Source organism: Seriola dumerili, unplaced genomic scaffold (genome assembly GCF_002260705.1).
Source record: "Seriola dumerili isolate Sdu_G_001 unplaced genomic scaffold, Sdu_1.0 BDQW01000674.1, whole genome shotgun sequence".
Lineage (NCBI taxonomy): Eukaryota > Metazoa > Chordata > Actinopteri > Carangiformes > Carangidae > Seriola > Seriola dumerili.
This window is the reverse complement of record NW_019174929.1, coordinates 1,323,025-1,341,277: the sequence shown is the minus strand read 5'-3', so window position 1 is coordinate 1,341,277 and position 18,253 is coordinate 1,323,025. Positions and strand designations below refer to the sequence as shown.

The 18,253-nt window shown below is 37.7% G+C and overlaps 1 protein-coding gene across 3 annotated transcripts; it reads left to right on the top strand.

The window, feature by feature from the left end:
• The first annotated feature begins 284 nt into the window (after positions 1 to 284).
• LOC111236593 (switch-associated protein 70-like) lies at positions 285 to 10,879 on the top strand. Of its 3 annotated transcripts, none has more exons than XM_022765389.1 (12): positions 285 to 448; positions 2,139 to 2,279; positions 3,104 to 3,277; positions 3,428 to 3,655; positions 4,503 to 4,649; positions 4,904 to 5,012; positions 5,208 to 5,389; positions 6,293 to 6,400; positions 6,904 to 7,058; positions 8,270 to 8,468; positions 8,867 to 8,963; positions 9,381 to 10,879. In XM_022765389.1, the coding sequence occupies exons 1-12, from the start codon at positions 353 to 355 to the stop codon at positions 9,497 to 9,499; spliced, it is 1,755 nt and encodes a 584-aa protein (XP_022621110.1). In that variant the 5' UTR covers positions 285 to 352; the 3' UTR covers positions 9,500 to 10,879. The 3 variants fall into 3 exon arrangements, with proteins under 3 accessions (XP_022621110.1, XP_022621109.1, XP_022621111.1); XM_022765388.1 differs by having other exon boundaries at positions 4,470 to 4,649; XM_022765390.1 differs by lacking the exon at positions 2,139 to 2,279 and having other exon boundaries at positions 4,470 to 4,649.
• Positions 10,880 to 18,253: the final 7,374 nt, after the last annotated feature.

The window sequence follows — 18,253 nt, the reverse complement described above, 5'->3', positions numbered from 1 at the left end:
TAGATGTAGTGGAGTAAACAGTGCAATACTTCCCTCTGAAATGTAGTGAAGTATAAGTAAATAGGATCAAATGGAAATATCCAAGTAAAGTACAAGTATGTCGGAATTGTACTGTACTCGAGTAAATGTACTTCGCTTTCACCGCTGGTTACTTGATGAGGTTTTGAGTTTATAAAGTGAAACACCCCAGCTGAAAGGTATTAAACTGTTAAACGTTATGTGGCGCTGTCATCACTTTTTTTCTCGCACATGTATTTGAGAGGCGGACAGATAAACCACACACATCAACAGAGTGACACACAAACACACAGCACAGACTCACAGAGCGCCTCCGGTACTGCTGAGAGACAGAATGTGGCCTCGAGACGAGCTTTTGAAGACCATATGGCACGCTTTCATAGCCCTGGACGTGGACCATCGTGGAAAAGTTTCCAAGTCTCAGTTAAAGGTGCGTGTCACTTCTGTTTTTTCCTTCTTGTTGAACATTTCAGACGCCATGAAGGATAAAGTCAAATGAACTGTGTTCTGTTGGAGCGTTGGTAACGTTATTCTTCGTGCATTACTGTATGTTAGCTGTAACGGTAACGGTTGATGTGGTGTTACGTCCATCATATCTCATGGATATGACTTGTTTTCGAGACTTAGCTCGTCTAAGACATTTTGTGTCTGCTCTCATGATAAATACTCGACTAAGCTGCATTTTATCGTCTATCTTAATATCAGTAGTGGAAAGTAATCACATTTACTCGAACTATAACGTACACTTCTGACGTATGCGCACGTTACTTAACTACGTCCATTTTATTCCACTTACACTTTATACCATACAGGGCTAAATGTCGGCCTTTTACTACTGCATACAGTATGTTCTTCAATTATAGTTGCCAGTTACTTTGCAAATTCAGTTTTTAAATACAAAATTTACATGGCCAATTAACCTGTCTAATGGTTGAGCTGTTGACCCCCATTGTTTCATTAGTACCACCTGCACCCCTGAAACCACCTAAAAATGAAATGATTTGTGGATAAATCAGCTAGTCAATTGACAAATTTTTTGGCAGCAATTCTGACAACTGATCCTTTGAGTCATTTTCAAAGCAAAAAAAAAAAATATAATAAATATTAAAAAAAAAAATAAAATAAAACCTACCAGCTTCTCAGATGTGAAAGTTTCTCCATTTCCCGAAATACACTCAACAATAAATTGATTATTAAAGAAAATAACTGTCAGAAGTATGGATATTGGAAATAATTGTTGTTTGGAGTCTTACTCCTATGATGGAATAATACTTGACACACAAGAAAAAAATGGAAGCAATATATAAAAAACACGACTTTACTTACAACAGGACAACAGGACCGCAAGTTGAAGGAGAAACAACCTGTAATAGTTGAAAGTGTCAGTGTCAGGTTCATTTCAGTGATGTAGCAGCTTATTTGTGTTTTCCTTGTGTGTTAACACTCATATCAGGGAGTTTGAAAAAAGAAAGTTTAACCAAGAGGTGGTGTTTTGCTGTATGACAGCCTGGGCCTGAGTGCCTGCTGGATCTGATGTCTATGTGCCCAGCCTGACAAAGACACAGTCTGACTTCAAGGATCCTGCAGGGTTTTTCATCTCTCACATATGCTCTCTCAACACTGAGAGTAGCCAAGAAAACTCTAAAAGTCCATATTTTTGGAGGTTAATTTATGTTCTTTATATTGCTATGATGGCTAGTTTAAAGCCAACTATTCACCATCTACCTTCCACCACACTCTGTCAGCGGAAACTGTTTGCTAGATTTGGTCCTTGTTGATGCATATCTACAATGCTGTACCGTTCAAATAAAACACAGCTGAACTAATCTGTAGAAAAGGATGTTTAGTCTAGGGACTGAAAGTTCATTTTTAAGAACTGAAGTAACGCTTGACCAGTAATGCTTGAAAATGTCAGCAAAAGGTTTTTGCATGTGTGGTAGCAAAATATGAAAACAACAAGACTGCTCTTGAGCTTCACCTTTAACTTAACCTTATATATGTTATATATGTATTTTTAAAGGAATCTGTAACTGTATAGTAATGTGTCTTGAGTAATTATGTGTCCCTTAACCTGCAGTTTTTGTTATCGTAGTATTTAATTTGCTTGTAATCATCTTTAGGTGCTGTCTCACAACCTGTGCACAGTGATGAGGATCCCTCATGACCCTGTGGCCCTTGAAAAACATTTTAAGGATGATGATCAAGGGCCTCTGTCCAACGAAGGCTACATGCCTTACCTCAACAAGTTTATTCTTGACAAGGTGGGGACAAAGATACTGAAAGAGTTGTAGGAGACTGGGAGAGTCTTGTTTTTTTACTCTTGTCAACACACTATCATTTACCAAAATTAGAATTTTTGTTTTATACTAGTGCCAAGCTATTCATCGATCTAAACATACTTCCAATAAAAACAGAGGTTGGCCTCCACAACAGTCTTTAATGGAAGCAATCCTGAAACTGTGAAACAGTATTGGACAACAAATTCAATGATAGTGATTACAGATCAGGACAAGATTAGATTCCATAAACAAGAGTTGGACCAAGAATATTGTAAAGATGGTTAGTGTGGGATTCAGGAAGTGTAGACAAGATGACCTGAGTAAAAGTGAAAAGAGAAAAATAAGTTTTTGTTTTAAGTGTTTTTTTTCATCTTACAAAAGAAGCAGAACTTTTAAAATATGATGTTTGATACCTCACCCTAGTGGTACCAAAGCTCTTATTTATACTCAATGTTGCACTTTGACATGAACAGCCCTGAAAGGCTTTTTATGTCCTACATCTTAGTAAGTACAGTGTAATACAACGCAAACACATCTGTTGAAGTGTTATAAAACTAACTCTCATGTCAGTTAGTAAACTGCTTGAGTTTCACTCTTTGTACTTGGAAGCTGTTTTCTTGCCTTTCTCTTGTAGGCTCTGACTTGAATAAAAATGAGGCATTTAATTACATCAGGTTTGTACCTCACATCCTGCAGACAAAGAGACAAACAACAGTCTCCTGCTTAGCATTTGTAAACACAGTGCCCTCAGTGGGGCTGACCAGTGTGACTTTGACTCTAACTGAATGCTCCATTTTTCTTCACAGGTCCGGGAGGATTTTGATGTACTAGAGTTCAACAAGATGTGCTGGACACTGTGTTACAAGAAAAATATCTGCACTAAACATCTACTCATCACAGATGAGGATTCTTTCAAAATCTGGTGTATTTTCAACTTTCTGTCAGAAGATAAATACCCACTAGTCATCATCATTGAAGAGGTGAGGAACATTCTTGCAGCAGTTTTCTTTTTTTTTTTACCTTAGAGAAAACGGTCTGAAAGGGAAGAGAAATGTTTAACCATAGCCTCCACCATGGGTTTAATTTCATGAAGTTAAGGTTTTATGAGGTATATATGTCCATCTCCTTAGATTGAGTACTTTCTGCGAAAGCTGATGGAGACCATGCGGACTGAATGGAGTGAGGAGAAGTTTTCCGATTACAAGCTGCAGCTGAACACAAAGAAGAACTGCCTGACTGCCTGGGAGCTGATTGAAGTGGTGGGGATGGGTTACTTCAGCAAGGGCCTGAATCGCCAGTCCATGTCCCTGGGCATCAATGAGGTCTTCCAGGAGCTCATACTGGATGTGCTCAAGCAGGTTTGACAGGAAGTTGATCTAATTTCGGTTTGATTTACTCACTTAAAAACAGTGTACTCTTACCGTACTTACTGTACTCTTACTGTTCAACTGCCATTATCGAAAAACCCTGTGTTGAAAGAAAATGGTGCACGCTAATCTAAGATGGCTTCATTTGTCACAGTGTACTCACAGCATGCTTTATGAGCAGCAGCGATCGTTTATTGAAATCTTTTTGCTGGACTTTTCATCTATAGCTCCTGCACATACTGTACATGCTGTAGTAACCCTGCAGGCACTACCCAGATCTGAAAATAACATTTTGGGGGAAAAAATCAGTTAATCTATGTTTTGATTTTCAGTAGACAATGTGCAATTATAATATTCTCTCAAAAAGAAAGGGAGGAAATAACACATTGTCTATAAAAGTATCAGGTCTGCATCAGTTAAACTAAATGTGATTGTAAAGGTTAGTGCATTTATAATACAGAAATGTAAAAAGATACATACATTCCTTTGATAGACAACCATTATTATGGAAAGCATACCGGTAATAATAGTACATCATTTATTGTTTGGTTTGACAAAAACACACCTGCAGTTTTCCACTGTGTACCAAGGACCTTGAAGTTATACAATTTTTAAAGTAATATGTATACTATATATACTAAAACCACATTAGCTGATCTCCTTGTTTGGGATAATTGACATTGAAAGCACATGTATATTGTGTAAATGTGAAAGTGCACCTATACATACATTAAATGTGTTTCGGCAAATGAATCAATTATTTGCTTAATTATCTATCTATGGCAGACTAATTGAGTGACTCAAGTCTCTTTGCTTAACTCCTCGCTGTGTTTTGAAGGGATACATGATGAAAAAGGGCCACAAAAGGAAGAACTGGACTGAGCGCTGGTTTATCCTTCGACCCAACTCGCTGTCATATTATGTCTGTGAGGATCTGGTGGAGCAGAAAGGAAAAATCGCTCTGGACCAAAACTGCTGTGTGGAGGTTAACAGTTCAGCTGTGTTGTTCATTTTAGGATGTGATTGTGTAACAATATGTAATATAGAATATGTCAACAATATTGTATTGACTAAATGGTTTGAAGTCCCTTTTTGTTCCTAAATAAGGGTGTACATTATAACTCACATTTCTTGAAGGATTTAATTTATGTCAGAAATAAAATTGTGGTGAAACCCACATGGTTTTGCACGTTTAGTACGATGTGACTGAAGGTGCCATGATATTTTTCTCTCCTGCAGTCTCTGCCAGATAAAGACGGGAAGAAATGCCTGTTTATTATCAAGTGCACTGATAAAAGCTTTGAGATCAGTGCATCAGATAAAAAGAAGAAGCAGGAATGGATTCAAGGTACTGATGAGACATTCTCCACTGCTCTGTATCTGCCCCATCATAAAAAGTCTTGTCATTATCATCTCTTTGTTTACTTTATCATTGTCTTGAATTTTTGAATGTCATAGTTACTGACCTATCAGTGTGTCTGTAATAAGATTGTTGTGGAGGTAATTCAGTCAGTGATTCCCCTCTCACTCTGTCTTACGGCAGCAATTCAAACGTGCATCCAGCTGCTGAGGTTGGGGCTGCCGTCTCCTCACCGTGAGGCCCGACTGAGGCGCAGGGAGCTCCGGCAGAGGCAGCATGTGGAAGAGGATCATCTGGTGGAGAAGATGAGGCAGCTCCAGGTGGCCAATGAGAACAAACAGAGACAGCTGGAGGCCATGAGGGAGGTACTGTTCCACATTCAACTCTTACAACTTAAAAACTGACTTTCAGATGGAGACTATCACACCTTTTCACAACTCAAATGTCATACACAGGAATCCTTGTCAAGTCATGTTGTCAACACTTTTGTTTCTGACATATAGTAGTAAACAATGTAATCTCTTCTATTTGAAGCTCTTTCCTTCTATTTATGTCTGATTGATTTTTACCATTTTCTCTGTTATGTTTTTCTTTATTATAAATGAGCACACAGGAAACACAAAAGCATCTATAGTGCTCCAGTACACAAAGCTAAATATGGATGTGCTTTATTGACGGTACAAATCCGGAACTATAGTAGATAAGTCTGGAAAACTTGGTAAATCTTGGAACTAGACGACAAGACATACAACTGAAACAGTTATTGCTTTCTTTTCATTTTGTGGACAAACACATGATGCAGCAGAACATTCACAGTGAAAGGGGAAGTAAAAGCTGCTATGCAAAAGACATTTTGTGGCAGTCAGGGACACCTGCATCTATTGAAAGGCCAGGCATGCGGACTCAGTTGTTTCAGAGCTGCAGCAGATTATTGATGGCTTCTCACTTCTCTTTTCACCCTGCCAGATGGCTTCTTTTTTTTTTTTTTCAAATGTCAAAAACTAATGTATCTTTATAAGTCCAATTACTGACTATGTAGAAAGTCACATGGCACTTTAAATTCTTTTGCTAAATGAACCCTGGTGTTACTAAGTAAAATATTACAGGAACTAGTAACTACAAGGAAAGAGAAAAGTTGCTCTTGACTGTTATTCTTAGTTAATGCAAACTAAACCTCTCTTTTTTTGTCTTCAAATGATTTCCCCTTTTTAGCCTGTCCTCCAGTCAAGCAGAGAAGTAACAACTCATTCCTCTTTTGTGCTTCATAGAAAATGGAAGAGGCTGAAGCTAAAGCAGCATTAGAGGAGCACAAGATGTTGAAGACTCAGTTAGACCTACAGGATCGCTACAGACTGGACCTGGAGAGAGAGAAAATGGTAACCGCTCTTCCTGAGTCTGCCTCCCACAACTCTGTCTGGATAATGTGGGTTCATGAGTGCATATGTTGCGACACATGGTGGTAAACAAAAACTGTGGTTTGATTTTATTTTTACCTTCAGATGAAGTCACCACTGTGCTTCTATCCTTCCAGGAAACAAGTTGAAAATAGTTTAAATCATATATCCCATGATGATGAGTCATTTTTTTGTGTCAGTGTCAGATGCACTGACTCTTATTAATCATCATCTTAATTCAGTGACTACACAGATAACTGCATCATTGCAATTATTGCAGCAACATGTAAGGAGATGTAGATACAGTAGATATACTGGTTGTTTACAGATTTTTGCTCAGTTCAAGAGCTTGTATGTACAGTCGTGTGTAAGAAATAAGCTATACATTGTGTGCGTGTGTGTGTGTGTGTGTGTGTGTGTGCGTGCGTGCGTGCGTGCGTGCGTGCGTGTGTGTGTGTGTGTGTGTTACACACACACACACACAGATGGAGGAGCAGGTGGCTCAGAAGTCCAGTGAACTGGAGCAGTACCTGCAGCGTGTCCGGGAGCTGGAGGACATGTACCACCGGCTGGAGGAGGCTTTAGAGGACGAGAGGCAGGCCAAGCAGGATGAGGAGGCCATGCGAAAACTACAGGCCAGGTGACTCACACACACACACACACACACACACACACACACACACACACACACACACACACACACACACACACACACACACACAAACACACTGGATATTATGTGGATAAGTACATGAAGTAAACACAGTAATTTGAACACCTGTTTAATATAATGCAAACCAGTTCACTGGCAGTCTTTTTTTAAGCTGTTGATGATTATATTTTGACACTGTCAGAGAACTGATGATTCAGCTCATTTTTGAGGCTCCAGCTAGTTTTTATGTTCTGTTGGTCATGCAGATGCTAGGCCATTAGCAGTGAGCTGAGCATTTTTCCAAGGTTGGAGACAGTGGTTGGCTTTTGGATTTTTTACCAGAATCAATTGTGTAACAGTGAAAACAGCAGGAAAACATGGAAACTTTTAGTTATTTGCAGTCTTGGAAAACAAATGGAAAAGGAAAGAACTAATACAAGGCCCAAAAACCATTGTGTGGTTCAGGAAATCAATTTTGTCATTCTGTCATTTGCTGTTGCAGAGAGTGAACAGTCAGATCTTAGAATGTATATGGGTTGTTCTTTGTCATGTTTTGAAATTTTCTGATTGCCCCAGTTTTGGGCTTTTGAATGCAGCTCAATGGTTGGCAAACCTGAAAACTTCAATAAAAAAATACATACAGTATATTCAGCAAAATCACTACTGAAATGTGAATAAATGAATTGATCCTTCAAATGCAAACACTGGTAAGTGTTGACTAATTTTAAATAATGTGTAGTTATCATGATACTTATATTGGCCTAAATGCTGAATCCATAATGTGTGAAAATGAACATCATTCATAAAGTAGCACATGTATTGTTAGTCTGCTGTTGTATCTGTATCTCACCACTGAGTATGAGAGATAAACTTTAATGGTGCTATTTGCATTTTTAGAGACCAGACAACTGACGTTATTACAGTCATAGAATGGTCAATAAGATTCAAAAGAAGAAGGGATTCGAGTTAGTCCTATCGTGAAACATTTCTATAACAGGTGTTTATTAACATAGATTAACACATATGTTTTAAAGGAGACATACCAACCTTATGTCATTGAGAATGTCCTGGAAATATCATAGAAAATTATGTCTAAATAAGTGTGCAAACTCTGAAACAGCATTTGGCAGCAAATAGACATACAGGGCGGGTCTACTGGAGACTAAATGTTGGTATGTATGCTGTGTGTTCCCTTGCAGGCTGCTGGAGGAGGAGACAACAAAGAGGGCAGAGCTGGAGCAGTTCCACCTGCAGCAGCAGAGGGCGCTCTCTCAGACTGAGGCTGAGAAGCAGGAGCTGGTGGCCGAACAGCTGGCCAAGGAAAGAGAGCTGCAGACAGCCATGCTACAGCTGGATAGACTGGAGAAGGATCGGAAGGGAGCACTGGAGCAGTATGAGGTCAGGTTACACATGTGGAGGTTTACAAGGATTCATTGTTTGTCCCTTGATTAATCCACTGATGAATTATCCCATGGCATCAGAAATAGTTTTATCCCTATTTTTCTATTTGGCTGAGGGCAGTGGTGATGTATCATAGGCAAATAAACATGTATGTGTCTGAAAAGGGCCATAATAACATAATGTACGGTCAGAATAATTAAATACTAATTAATTCTTAATAATAATAATAATAATAATGAATAATAAGGGGGGGGAGATGCCTCAGCACTGATTGGATGAATAACATATAGAGGTAGGAGAGGCTGGACCACAGTGACTGTCTGTTCTTTTCTGAACATCTCTTCTAAATTCATATAATCTGAATCCATCTCTCTTCTTCTTTTTCATATATATAGGAGGTGTCGAGGAAACTTGAACGAGCAGCTAACAAGACAAAGACTTGGAAAGACAAGGTGGCCAAACATGAGGGGTTGGTGCGTCTCATCCAGCCAGGTAGGGGGATAGATGGTTCCTCATCTGTAGTTATTAGTAATTCTCTAGTGTGAGGATTTGAGGATTTTCTGCTTTTCTTTGATTAATAACATTGTAAAATAAATATCTGACTGTTGTCAGATGTGACATAATTATACATTATTCTAGGCCATGTCAACCCATCCAATTGGTTTTGCATCATACTTTCATATTGTGACCAATATTGCCGTGACACACGTATTAAATTGCATTCTGTGTGGTATTGAAATGTCTTGAATTTAACTTGGTGAACAGTGCAGAAAGGTGCAGCAAAGTACCTTGGCCATGCGCTCACTTGGATCTAATTCAGTCCACTCTTAGTCCTTTGTTCAGCTTGTTTGTAAGCACATCTTGTTAAAGAAATTCATGTCCTCTCTTTAACTTCTTCCGTTCTTTCAGGTCATAAAGGACCTCAGAGGATCACCAACTGGGGTCCAGCATCGTTCACTGATGCTGAGCTGGAGATGAGGAAGAAGTCATGGCAGGAGAGTAAGAACCAGGGGGCTCAGGCTCAGTAAAGACTCAACATAATAGATGGCTCACATAGCAAAACTGATTAGGAAAACTCTGACTATAATTAACTGTGGAGCCCAAATTGTCACATTTCAGGTCTGAAGAAGTTTGACAATGTGAATGTACTGAGCCACAGGAAAGTGTGTACAGCTTTGATTAATTGTGTTTTACCAGTTTTATAACAAAAAAATCCCATTCAAGCCTCAGAAGCTCATTCTTGACTGTGGAAGTTTTAGTCTGACAAAATGATCTTAAATCAAGGTCAATGTCCGCTTATGGGTTTTTTTCTAGTGATGAAAGATCATGTGAAGACATCTTAATCATTACCAAGACAGTGAAGCAAACTTCATCCACTGATGAATCCTGTCAGATGTGGTTGAAATCCCCTGGAATAAAAGCCGTAAGTGGAGCATGAGTTAAGATTATTTTGTCAAAAATGATTATATAATTTTTATTTTTCTCAATTGAATTTCTTTTTTAATTTAGACCGTCCTTTCTCATTTCTTGTGCTATGTTTAATTTAACTGCTTGGCAGTTTTTTCATATTTTGTTTGTTTTAACGTTTCTTTACTTTGAGAACACACTCGCAGTGAGGTGCGGCACAGTGTCAGCTTCAAGTCCATCAAAAACTAGTTTAATCTTTGATCTGAACTTTTTAACCCATCCGTGGATAAAAAGGCTGAATATCCATTGACAATGGAGTAGTTAAATGGTGTATTCTTTCAACCTAACTATCCACACTACTCTTTCAAAACACAATCACTGCCATCACTTCACATTAGGGGTAACCCTAACTAATTTAAAAGTCTTTTTGCATTTGAACACATCCATCCAACAGCTAAATTTCCAGTACCTCTCAGAGAAATCCTGTTAACAAATATAATCCAGTGGACTCTACAGAAATGGCTTCAGGTTGAACTCTTCTTTTAACCTTCTTATAAACCCAGTGTGCCTCCCTCACAAGAAGCAGCTTCTGTAAATCTCCCCCTCTCAGGCTGTGTTCTCAGACACCACCCTGATGAAGGGGAAATAGTGTGGTGTTCAGGAGAAGAGCTGTGTAACATGTTTTAATTTAGATGTTTTTGTGTTTTGACATAAACTTGTTATGATGTAAACTAGTGAAAAAATATATGGAGCATTTTACTGATACTACTGATATATCTACTGGGTATAACAGTAGATATATATTTCCACTTAAGCTCAGTTTATTAGATAAAGTTGAATGAATTGCATCCATTTGTCATAACTAAGATGATAAAATAGAAATAAATAAAACACCATCTATTTTTTATGAAAGTGGGTGGCTGTATTCATTTCAGAGGTCTCTACATTTCATAGGTTGAGGAGAGGCTGTTTACAAATAAAGCTTTACCATTTCTTTCTCACTTTTACTTTGCTGTCATTATGACTCATCTACCTCCTGATCACGATGAGCAGTGTCCACCAGGTGTCGCCATAGGAAAAGGATCCTTGGGTTATTATTAACTGAGCAGCAATGGGAGACTGTGCTGATGCCACAGGCTCATGTGGCAGCTTCCTGCAGCAAAACCCCACCACACAATCTTCCTTTGGAGAAAAGCAAGAAAACACCTCATGGAGAATATTTTATACTCACCAGTGTTAGGTATTCTTAAAAAAAGCCATGTTGTACAGATGTTGCAGGGTCTTTGTGTTTTTCCCTCTTAAAGAATGAGACCGGTGTTATTAACTCCAAAGCTTCCTGAAGATGAACATCTTAATAAAACAAGCAGGTCACAGGTAGAAAGTTTCACTTTGAGTCAGGGTTGTTGATAAGTCATTTCATATTTTTCAAAAAGCATTGCAGATACTTAATTAAGCAGATCAGGTATCAGCCTCAACCTGTCTGATCCACCTTTAATACAGTTTCTTTGTTACATTTATTTAGTTACAGTGACTCAGCTTTTAGAGCCACAGCCCTCCCTCACCTTAAGTTACCTCACATAAATTTGATTCCAATAAGTTCATCACACTGTGCACCCGTATCAGATTGATGCTCAGTATTGGCAGATAACTGAGTTAAGGTACTGGAATCAATATCAGAGAGAAAAGGTTGGATCAGTGCATCCCTAGTTACCTAATCGTTTGTAAGACAGGTCTGTAGATGTTGCAAAATATGACCTCATTGTTTCAGTTACCAGAAAAGAAGATTAATCACACTGGTGCACGTGACATGCAGCAGTCAGGTCTCAGTTTAGCTGCATCTGTGTCAAAACAAATCAGTTTGTGCAACAAAGGCCCACTGTTCTCACATGCACAACTGTCGTTTGTCATCCCTGCCCTCATGTTTCAATGAAAAAAGAGACGATGTTACAGGAACATTGTAACTGGGTGAAACTATCAGCTGTGGGTACTTGTTTGTCTCGTGTCTGCCAGCCTGCCCGCACAATGAGCGTTTTTAGTTTCTGGTGTAAAAACTCTTAAACAAAACCTTAATTTGTTCATCTTTGAGAAAGGAGCTGGAAGGGAAAAAAAGAAAGTTCAAGTTGAGTTCAGAGTTGTCAGAGCAGGAGATGCGATAAGAACCTGCATTCATACACTGATCCATCAACCAGCACCATGCAGATCTCTGTATGATGGTGGGTCAGTGATAAGGATCAGATATAGAGACAATATCTTTTCTAATGCTGTAACTTGGTATGTGGTTTATCATCAAAACAGACCAAGAAATCCAACCACTTGACCTTTGTTCCTATGAGCCACGGTTCTTCAGTTGGTGCAGCAAGATAACATTTAACACATTAGATAAAGAAATCAAAAAAAGATTGGAATGAATGGCCACTCATTGGTTTTCATTGCAAAATTTGCAATTGTAAAGCTGTTGATTTGCTGTTCACATTTCTTCTGTAAGAGGTATTTATATCCCGGAATCTGAGAAAAAATGTGGCGCCTTTTTTTTTTGTGAAGACTATTCTCAGAATTGGGAGTTTCTAATCTCCGTAGCTAAATTGCACAAGCCCCCAAACATTCCAAAAATAAGGATATCTCTAACTGTCTCACCCTCACCCCATGTGTCCGAAAAGTACCCTAATGCCCATAACCAATTCATCTGATTCCTGTCCAAAACATCCTCATGGAAACTGATTTGAAATGGGAACATTTTTGGGATTGTCTGCTGGTGAAAAAATGTCTCACAGATGCCTGTTTTCTTGGTTAGATGACTTCCCACAGTGACCTCACAGCCCTGAGCATTTCACATGGTTGAATGGACTCTAGGTTTCGCTGCAGAAAAACTGAGGGTCACTTACACTGGCAAAGTGAAAAACATCAGGACAAGATAAATAACGCTTAAGTGGGTCAAGGAAACAGACTTTAACGCAAACTTTAGAAACACCCACTACCATCCCTTCAAGCTATAAATCAAATGTGTAATTGTGCTTTTCTGTTCATGGATGAGCGGGTGGTGTCCGGATAAGATCATTTGGAACTCATGCAGTTGATTCATGCATTTGATAATCTCCCAACTAGACCCCCATGTGCTGCAGGCAGCTGACATCATCCTGATTTCTAGGGTGGGACTCGATGATGTGTGTCGAGCCAGTGAGATCAGAGTTTGGAGTTGCTGCGATGAATTTTGGAGCAGGTGCCCACTGAGGGCCCACAGGCCTCTCCGGCAGAAAGGCCCCCAGCAGCAGCAAATCAGCTCTGCCCATATTGCAGAAGTACCCAAGAAATGGAAACTGCCACACAGCCTGCATTCATTGCCACTGCAGGGCTACATAGATAATAGGATTTGGAGGACCAATGAAATAAATCAGTATCATCTGTCACTGGAGTATTTTTGGGGTCTGTGGAAAGGCCAGTCGGCTTATTTTTCAAACTGTTTCCTCAGACAAGAGTCATTTACTGCAGCTGTGACTGTACATGAAGAGTACAGGATCCAAAACCAACAGCTACGTGCAATCTTGAATTTATAGACTGCTTTTGATTTGTCTTTTTATGTGCGAGCAGCATGCTTTAAGTCAACCGAAACTAATCACATTGAACTCAGGAGAAACATTTAGCCAAGTTACACAAGATCACAATTACATAGCCCTGCATTTTAGTGGATGCTTTCATCAGTCATTTGTGTTCAAGAGAGGAAATCTCTTGTGCAGGCAGTAATGTATCCTTACTCACATCATGGTTATGTAACAGCACAGATCTTTTATCTCCTAAAAAGTTTATATAGATAATTTGCATGAATGATCCAGTCAGAGGAATAAATAATTGAATGAAATGGCTGTTGAGTAAAGCTGCCATTCCTATCTCTGGAGGAAATTTTTCCTATCATGCCATTCCATACAATCCAGCTGGAGAACTTCCCCTGCATCCCTCTGTTCGTGGGCAGAGGTCCTAATCTCCATACCCAAAGAGCAGGAGGCTAAATATGGCAAGAACAGCCAGAGGCTGTGTAAAGATGTTAGGCTGCTGCAACTCTGCACCTGCTGCCAGTGCAAGCTAGCACCCACCACTGCCTCCCTTCCAGAGAGGCCCCCTCTGCTCTTCCTCTGACCCTCAGCTTCCTCTCGGAGACAAACCTCCCTACGACCACAGGAGTCCCGTTCAGCGCCGCCAACCAGGCGCCACAGAGCCTGAGCTGGGGCTCCGGCTCAGTCTAATATTCATTGCTGGCAAGTGAGACACCCATCATCATCCTCTCCAAGCCCTGTTGTTGGCTCAGAGTAAAAAAAATGAGTTGCAGTGGTGTCTGGTTACCTTTCACTGAGAAAAAATCTTTATTAAAGACGATAGGAGGACGATAAGAGGCCAGAAAAACGTCGCAATTACAAATGTTTTTTTCCTGTGTGCTGTGACCGACATAACAAGTCTGGGGCCTCATTAGCAGCTGCCCTGTGAGCTCAGCAGCAATGATAACAGGCTGGTGTTTAGCAGGAGCAGCATTAGTTTGGTTGTGAACAAAAGTGGTGGAGAAACTGAAATTGAATTGAACTGAAATTAAACCTGATGATGGCACTAAAAAGTCAGAAAAATCAGAGGATCAGAGGACCCCCCCCCAAGGGGGAAAACTAACTTATTAGTATGCCAACCGGCTATAAAAGTATACAAGGTAAATCAAAGTATCTATAAATTTTATTTAACCTCGAGATCTATTACTACATATAGCAGAAAATGGGGTACATTTGACTGTCCTATACCCTGGGAACCCTGTTTAAGTTAAATAAAAACAGTAGACACAGTTACAAGATTCTTACAATTAAAAATAATTTTAAATTTTTTGCCCACAATTAAAATGTTAAAGATTTGGGGTAATACCGAGACAGATAGGTGTTGTTTTTGTTTTACTGAATCAGAGTCAGCAGTACGTTTGTTTTGGTCTTGTCATGTTGTGTCAACCTTATGGAGGGAAATTCAGATGTGCAATGCAATGAAGCTGTGCTTTCCACTGGACTTCTTCTCAGTTATGTTAGGTAATGTTACACAGAAAAATAATTGTATTATTAATTTGATTATAGGGAAATTTATTTTCAAAGCTGCTGATGTGGATTCCTTGAATATTAATCAATTTAGAATGTTTATTAAACATTACTTTATTTTTGGATGGATATATTGCAAAAACTAATGATGATGTTAAAAAACACTTAAAAAAATGAGAATGGTTTATTGAAGTAGAACGCTGGTTGTGATTGTGTTGAGAAAATTTAATTTTGTTGGTTTTTTTTTAATTTTTATTTTGGAAATCAAATAATTTTTGACATTCATTTCTTTAGTGTGTTAAATTTAATATGTGTTTAATGTTTTGTCTGCTGGTTATTTGTCTGCTGTTTGACTGCTGTAATTTAAATGTTTTCAAATAAAAAAACAAAAAAACAATTCCATGGTTAAAATAGCTTAAAAAAAAAGAAATGCACAATTGTCATCTAAAGCCTGGCGACCTATCTTGCTTTCCTTGCTCTCCTTGAATAATAGTGAGAGCTGCAGAGAAGATATCAGGTGTCTCTCTCTCCTCAGTGGCAAACATCTACACAGGCTGTTGTGTCAGGAAGGCCACCAACATACTGTTTGAACTCTTCCACCCCTCCCACCACCTCTTTGCACTCTTCTCTGGAAAGATCCAACCAAGTGTGCTATAGCTTTTTTCCACTTTTTTTCCGAACTACAAACTCAAGATGCTGCCCACCCCCCATCCCTAGCTCCAATACCAGAGGGTGACATGCACAAAAAATGCACTGCTTATTAAGGCCACCTGTTTGGATCAGCACCTTTTAATATCTTATCTGAAGCTGCTGTTATGAAAAGTTTTTAATGCTGCTCTCTTTTCATGTTTGTTATGTTTTTATGTCAAATGTATATTGTATCCTGTGTATAACGTGTCTTTTGTTGTTTTTTAATGTGACCTGCACCCTGATCTATGGAGTATGGTATTTCGCTTCCATGTATGCTAAAATGCAAATTATGGTAGTGACAAATTAATCTGATTCTGATTGATTCTGATTCTAATGGACATTGTTAAGAAAATCATATACAAACATATAAAATTTTAATAAGCATTTTGTTTTAATGAAGTTGCATTTTACTATGAGTATTTCATATATGTTATAAACCTAGGCCTATATCTTCATATGTAAGAGTATGTAAATGTGTCATTATGATATGTCCTCTTATATGTGACACATATGGTAACAAAACTGTAGATATAGGGAAATATTTGGCATATACAGTATGTCATTGGTCATAGTATACTGAGGCATGAAAACGCGATAGTATAGTAAGGCATAAAAAGTCATAAAAATGTCAAAGTATAGCAATGCACAAAAAGTCAACAAAACGTCATAGTATAGTAAGGAATAAAAACTTCATAGTTTAGTAAGGCACAAAAATGTCATAATATAGAAAAACATAAAAACCTCATAGTATCATAATGCATGAAGAGTCATAGAAATGTCATAGTATAGAAAGGCAAAAAAAAGTCATGAAAATGTCAAAGTATAGTAAGGCATAAAAAGTCAAAAAAACATCATAGTATAGTAGGTCATTGAAAGGTCATAGTATAGCAAGGCATACAAACGTCATAAAAATTTTAGAGTATAGTAAGGCAGGAAAGGTAAAAAAAAGTCACAGTATAATGAAGCAGAAAACAACATGGTATAGTCAGCCGAAAAAATCATAAAAACGTCATAGTATAGTAAGGCATGAAAACGTCATAGTATAGTAAGGCATAAAAACTCATAAAACGACAACGTACAGTAAGGCATAAAAAGTCATAGTATAGTAAGGCATAAAAAGTCATAAATATGACATACTAAAGTAAGGCATAAAAAGTCATAAAAACGTCATACTATAGTAAGGCATAAAAAGTCATAGTATAGTAAGGCATAAAAAGTCATAAAAACATCATGGTATAGTAAGGCATAAAAACTCATAGTATGGTAAGGCATAAAAAGTCATAAAAACGTCATAGTATAGTAAGGCATAAAAGGTCATAGTATGGTAAGGCATAAAAAGTCATAAAAATGTCATAGTATAGTAAGGCATAAAAAGTCATAGAAACGACATAGTATACTAAGGCATAAAAAGTCATAAAAACGTCATAGTATAGTAAGGCATAAAAACTCATAGTATAGTAAGGGATAAAAAGTCATAGAAACGACATAGTATACTAAGGCATAAAAAGTCATAAAAACGTCATAGTATAGTAAGGCATAAAAAGTCATAGTATAGTAAGGCATAAAAAGTAATAGTATAGTTAGGCATAAAAAGTCATAGTATGGTGAGGAAAAAAAAGTCATAAAAATGTCATACTATAGTAAGGCATGAAAAGTCATAGTATAGTAAGGCATAAAAAGTCATAATATAGTAAGGTATGAAAAGTCATAAAACATCATAGTATAGTAAAGCATAAAAAGTCATAAAAACTACAGTAAAGTAAGGCATAAAAAGACATAGTATAGTAAGGCATAACAATCATAGTATGGTAAGGCATAAAAAGTCATAAAAACGTCATAGTATGGTAAGGCATAAAAAGTCATAAAAACATCATAGTATAGTAAGGCATAAAAAGTCATAAAAATGTCATAGTATAGTAAGGCATAAAAAGTCATAGAAACGACAGTATACTAAGGCATCAAAAGTCATAAAAACGTNATAAAAAGTCATAAAAATGTCATACTATAGTAAGGCATAAAAAGTCATAGTATAGTAAGGCATAAAGAGTCATAAAAACGACATAGTATAGTAAGGCATAAAAAGTCATAAAAACGTCATAGTATAGTAAGGCATAAAAAGTCATAATATAGTAAGGCATAAGAAGCCATAAAAACGTCATAGTATAGTAAGGCATAAAAAGTCCTAAAAACAACATAGTATAGTAAGGCATAAAAAGTCATAGTATGGTAAGACATAAAAAGTCATAAAAATGTCATAGTATAGTAAGGCATAAAAAGTCATAAAAACGTCATAGTATAGTAAGTCATAAAAAGTTATAAAAACGTCATAGTATGGTAAGGCATAAAAAGTCCTAAAAACGTCATAGTATAGTAAGGCATAAAAGGTCATAGTATGGTAAGGCATAAAAAGTCATAAAAACATCATAGTATAGTAAGGCATAAAAAGTCATAGTATGGTAAGACATAAAAAGTCATAAAAATGTCATAGTATAGTAAGGCATAAAAAGTCATAAAAACGTCATAGTATAGTAAGGCATAAAAAGTCATAATATGGTAAGGCATAAGTAAGGCATAAAAAGTCATAGTATAGCAAGGCATAAAAAGTCATAATATAGTAAGGCATAAAAAGTCATA

Bases quoted from the DNA above. Each gene is read 5' to 3' on its own strand.
- LOC111236593 (XM_022765388.1), top strand. From the start codon at position 353: ATGTGGCCTCGAGACGAGCTTTTGAAGACCATATGGCACGCTTTCATA. The intron at 2,280-3,103 runs GTGGGGACAAAG...TTTTCTTCACAG, and splicing joins ACAAGTTTATTCTTGACAAG to GTCCGGGAGGATTTTGATGT. The intron at 4,650-4,903 runs GTTAACAGTTCA...TCTCTCCTGCAG, and splicing joins ACCAAAACTGCTGTGTGGAG to TCTCTGCCAGATAAAGACGG.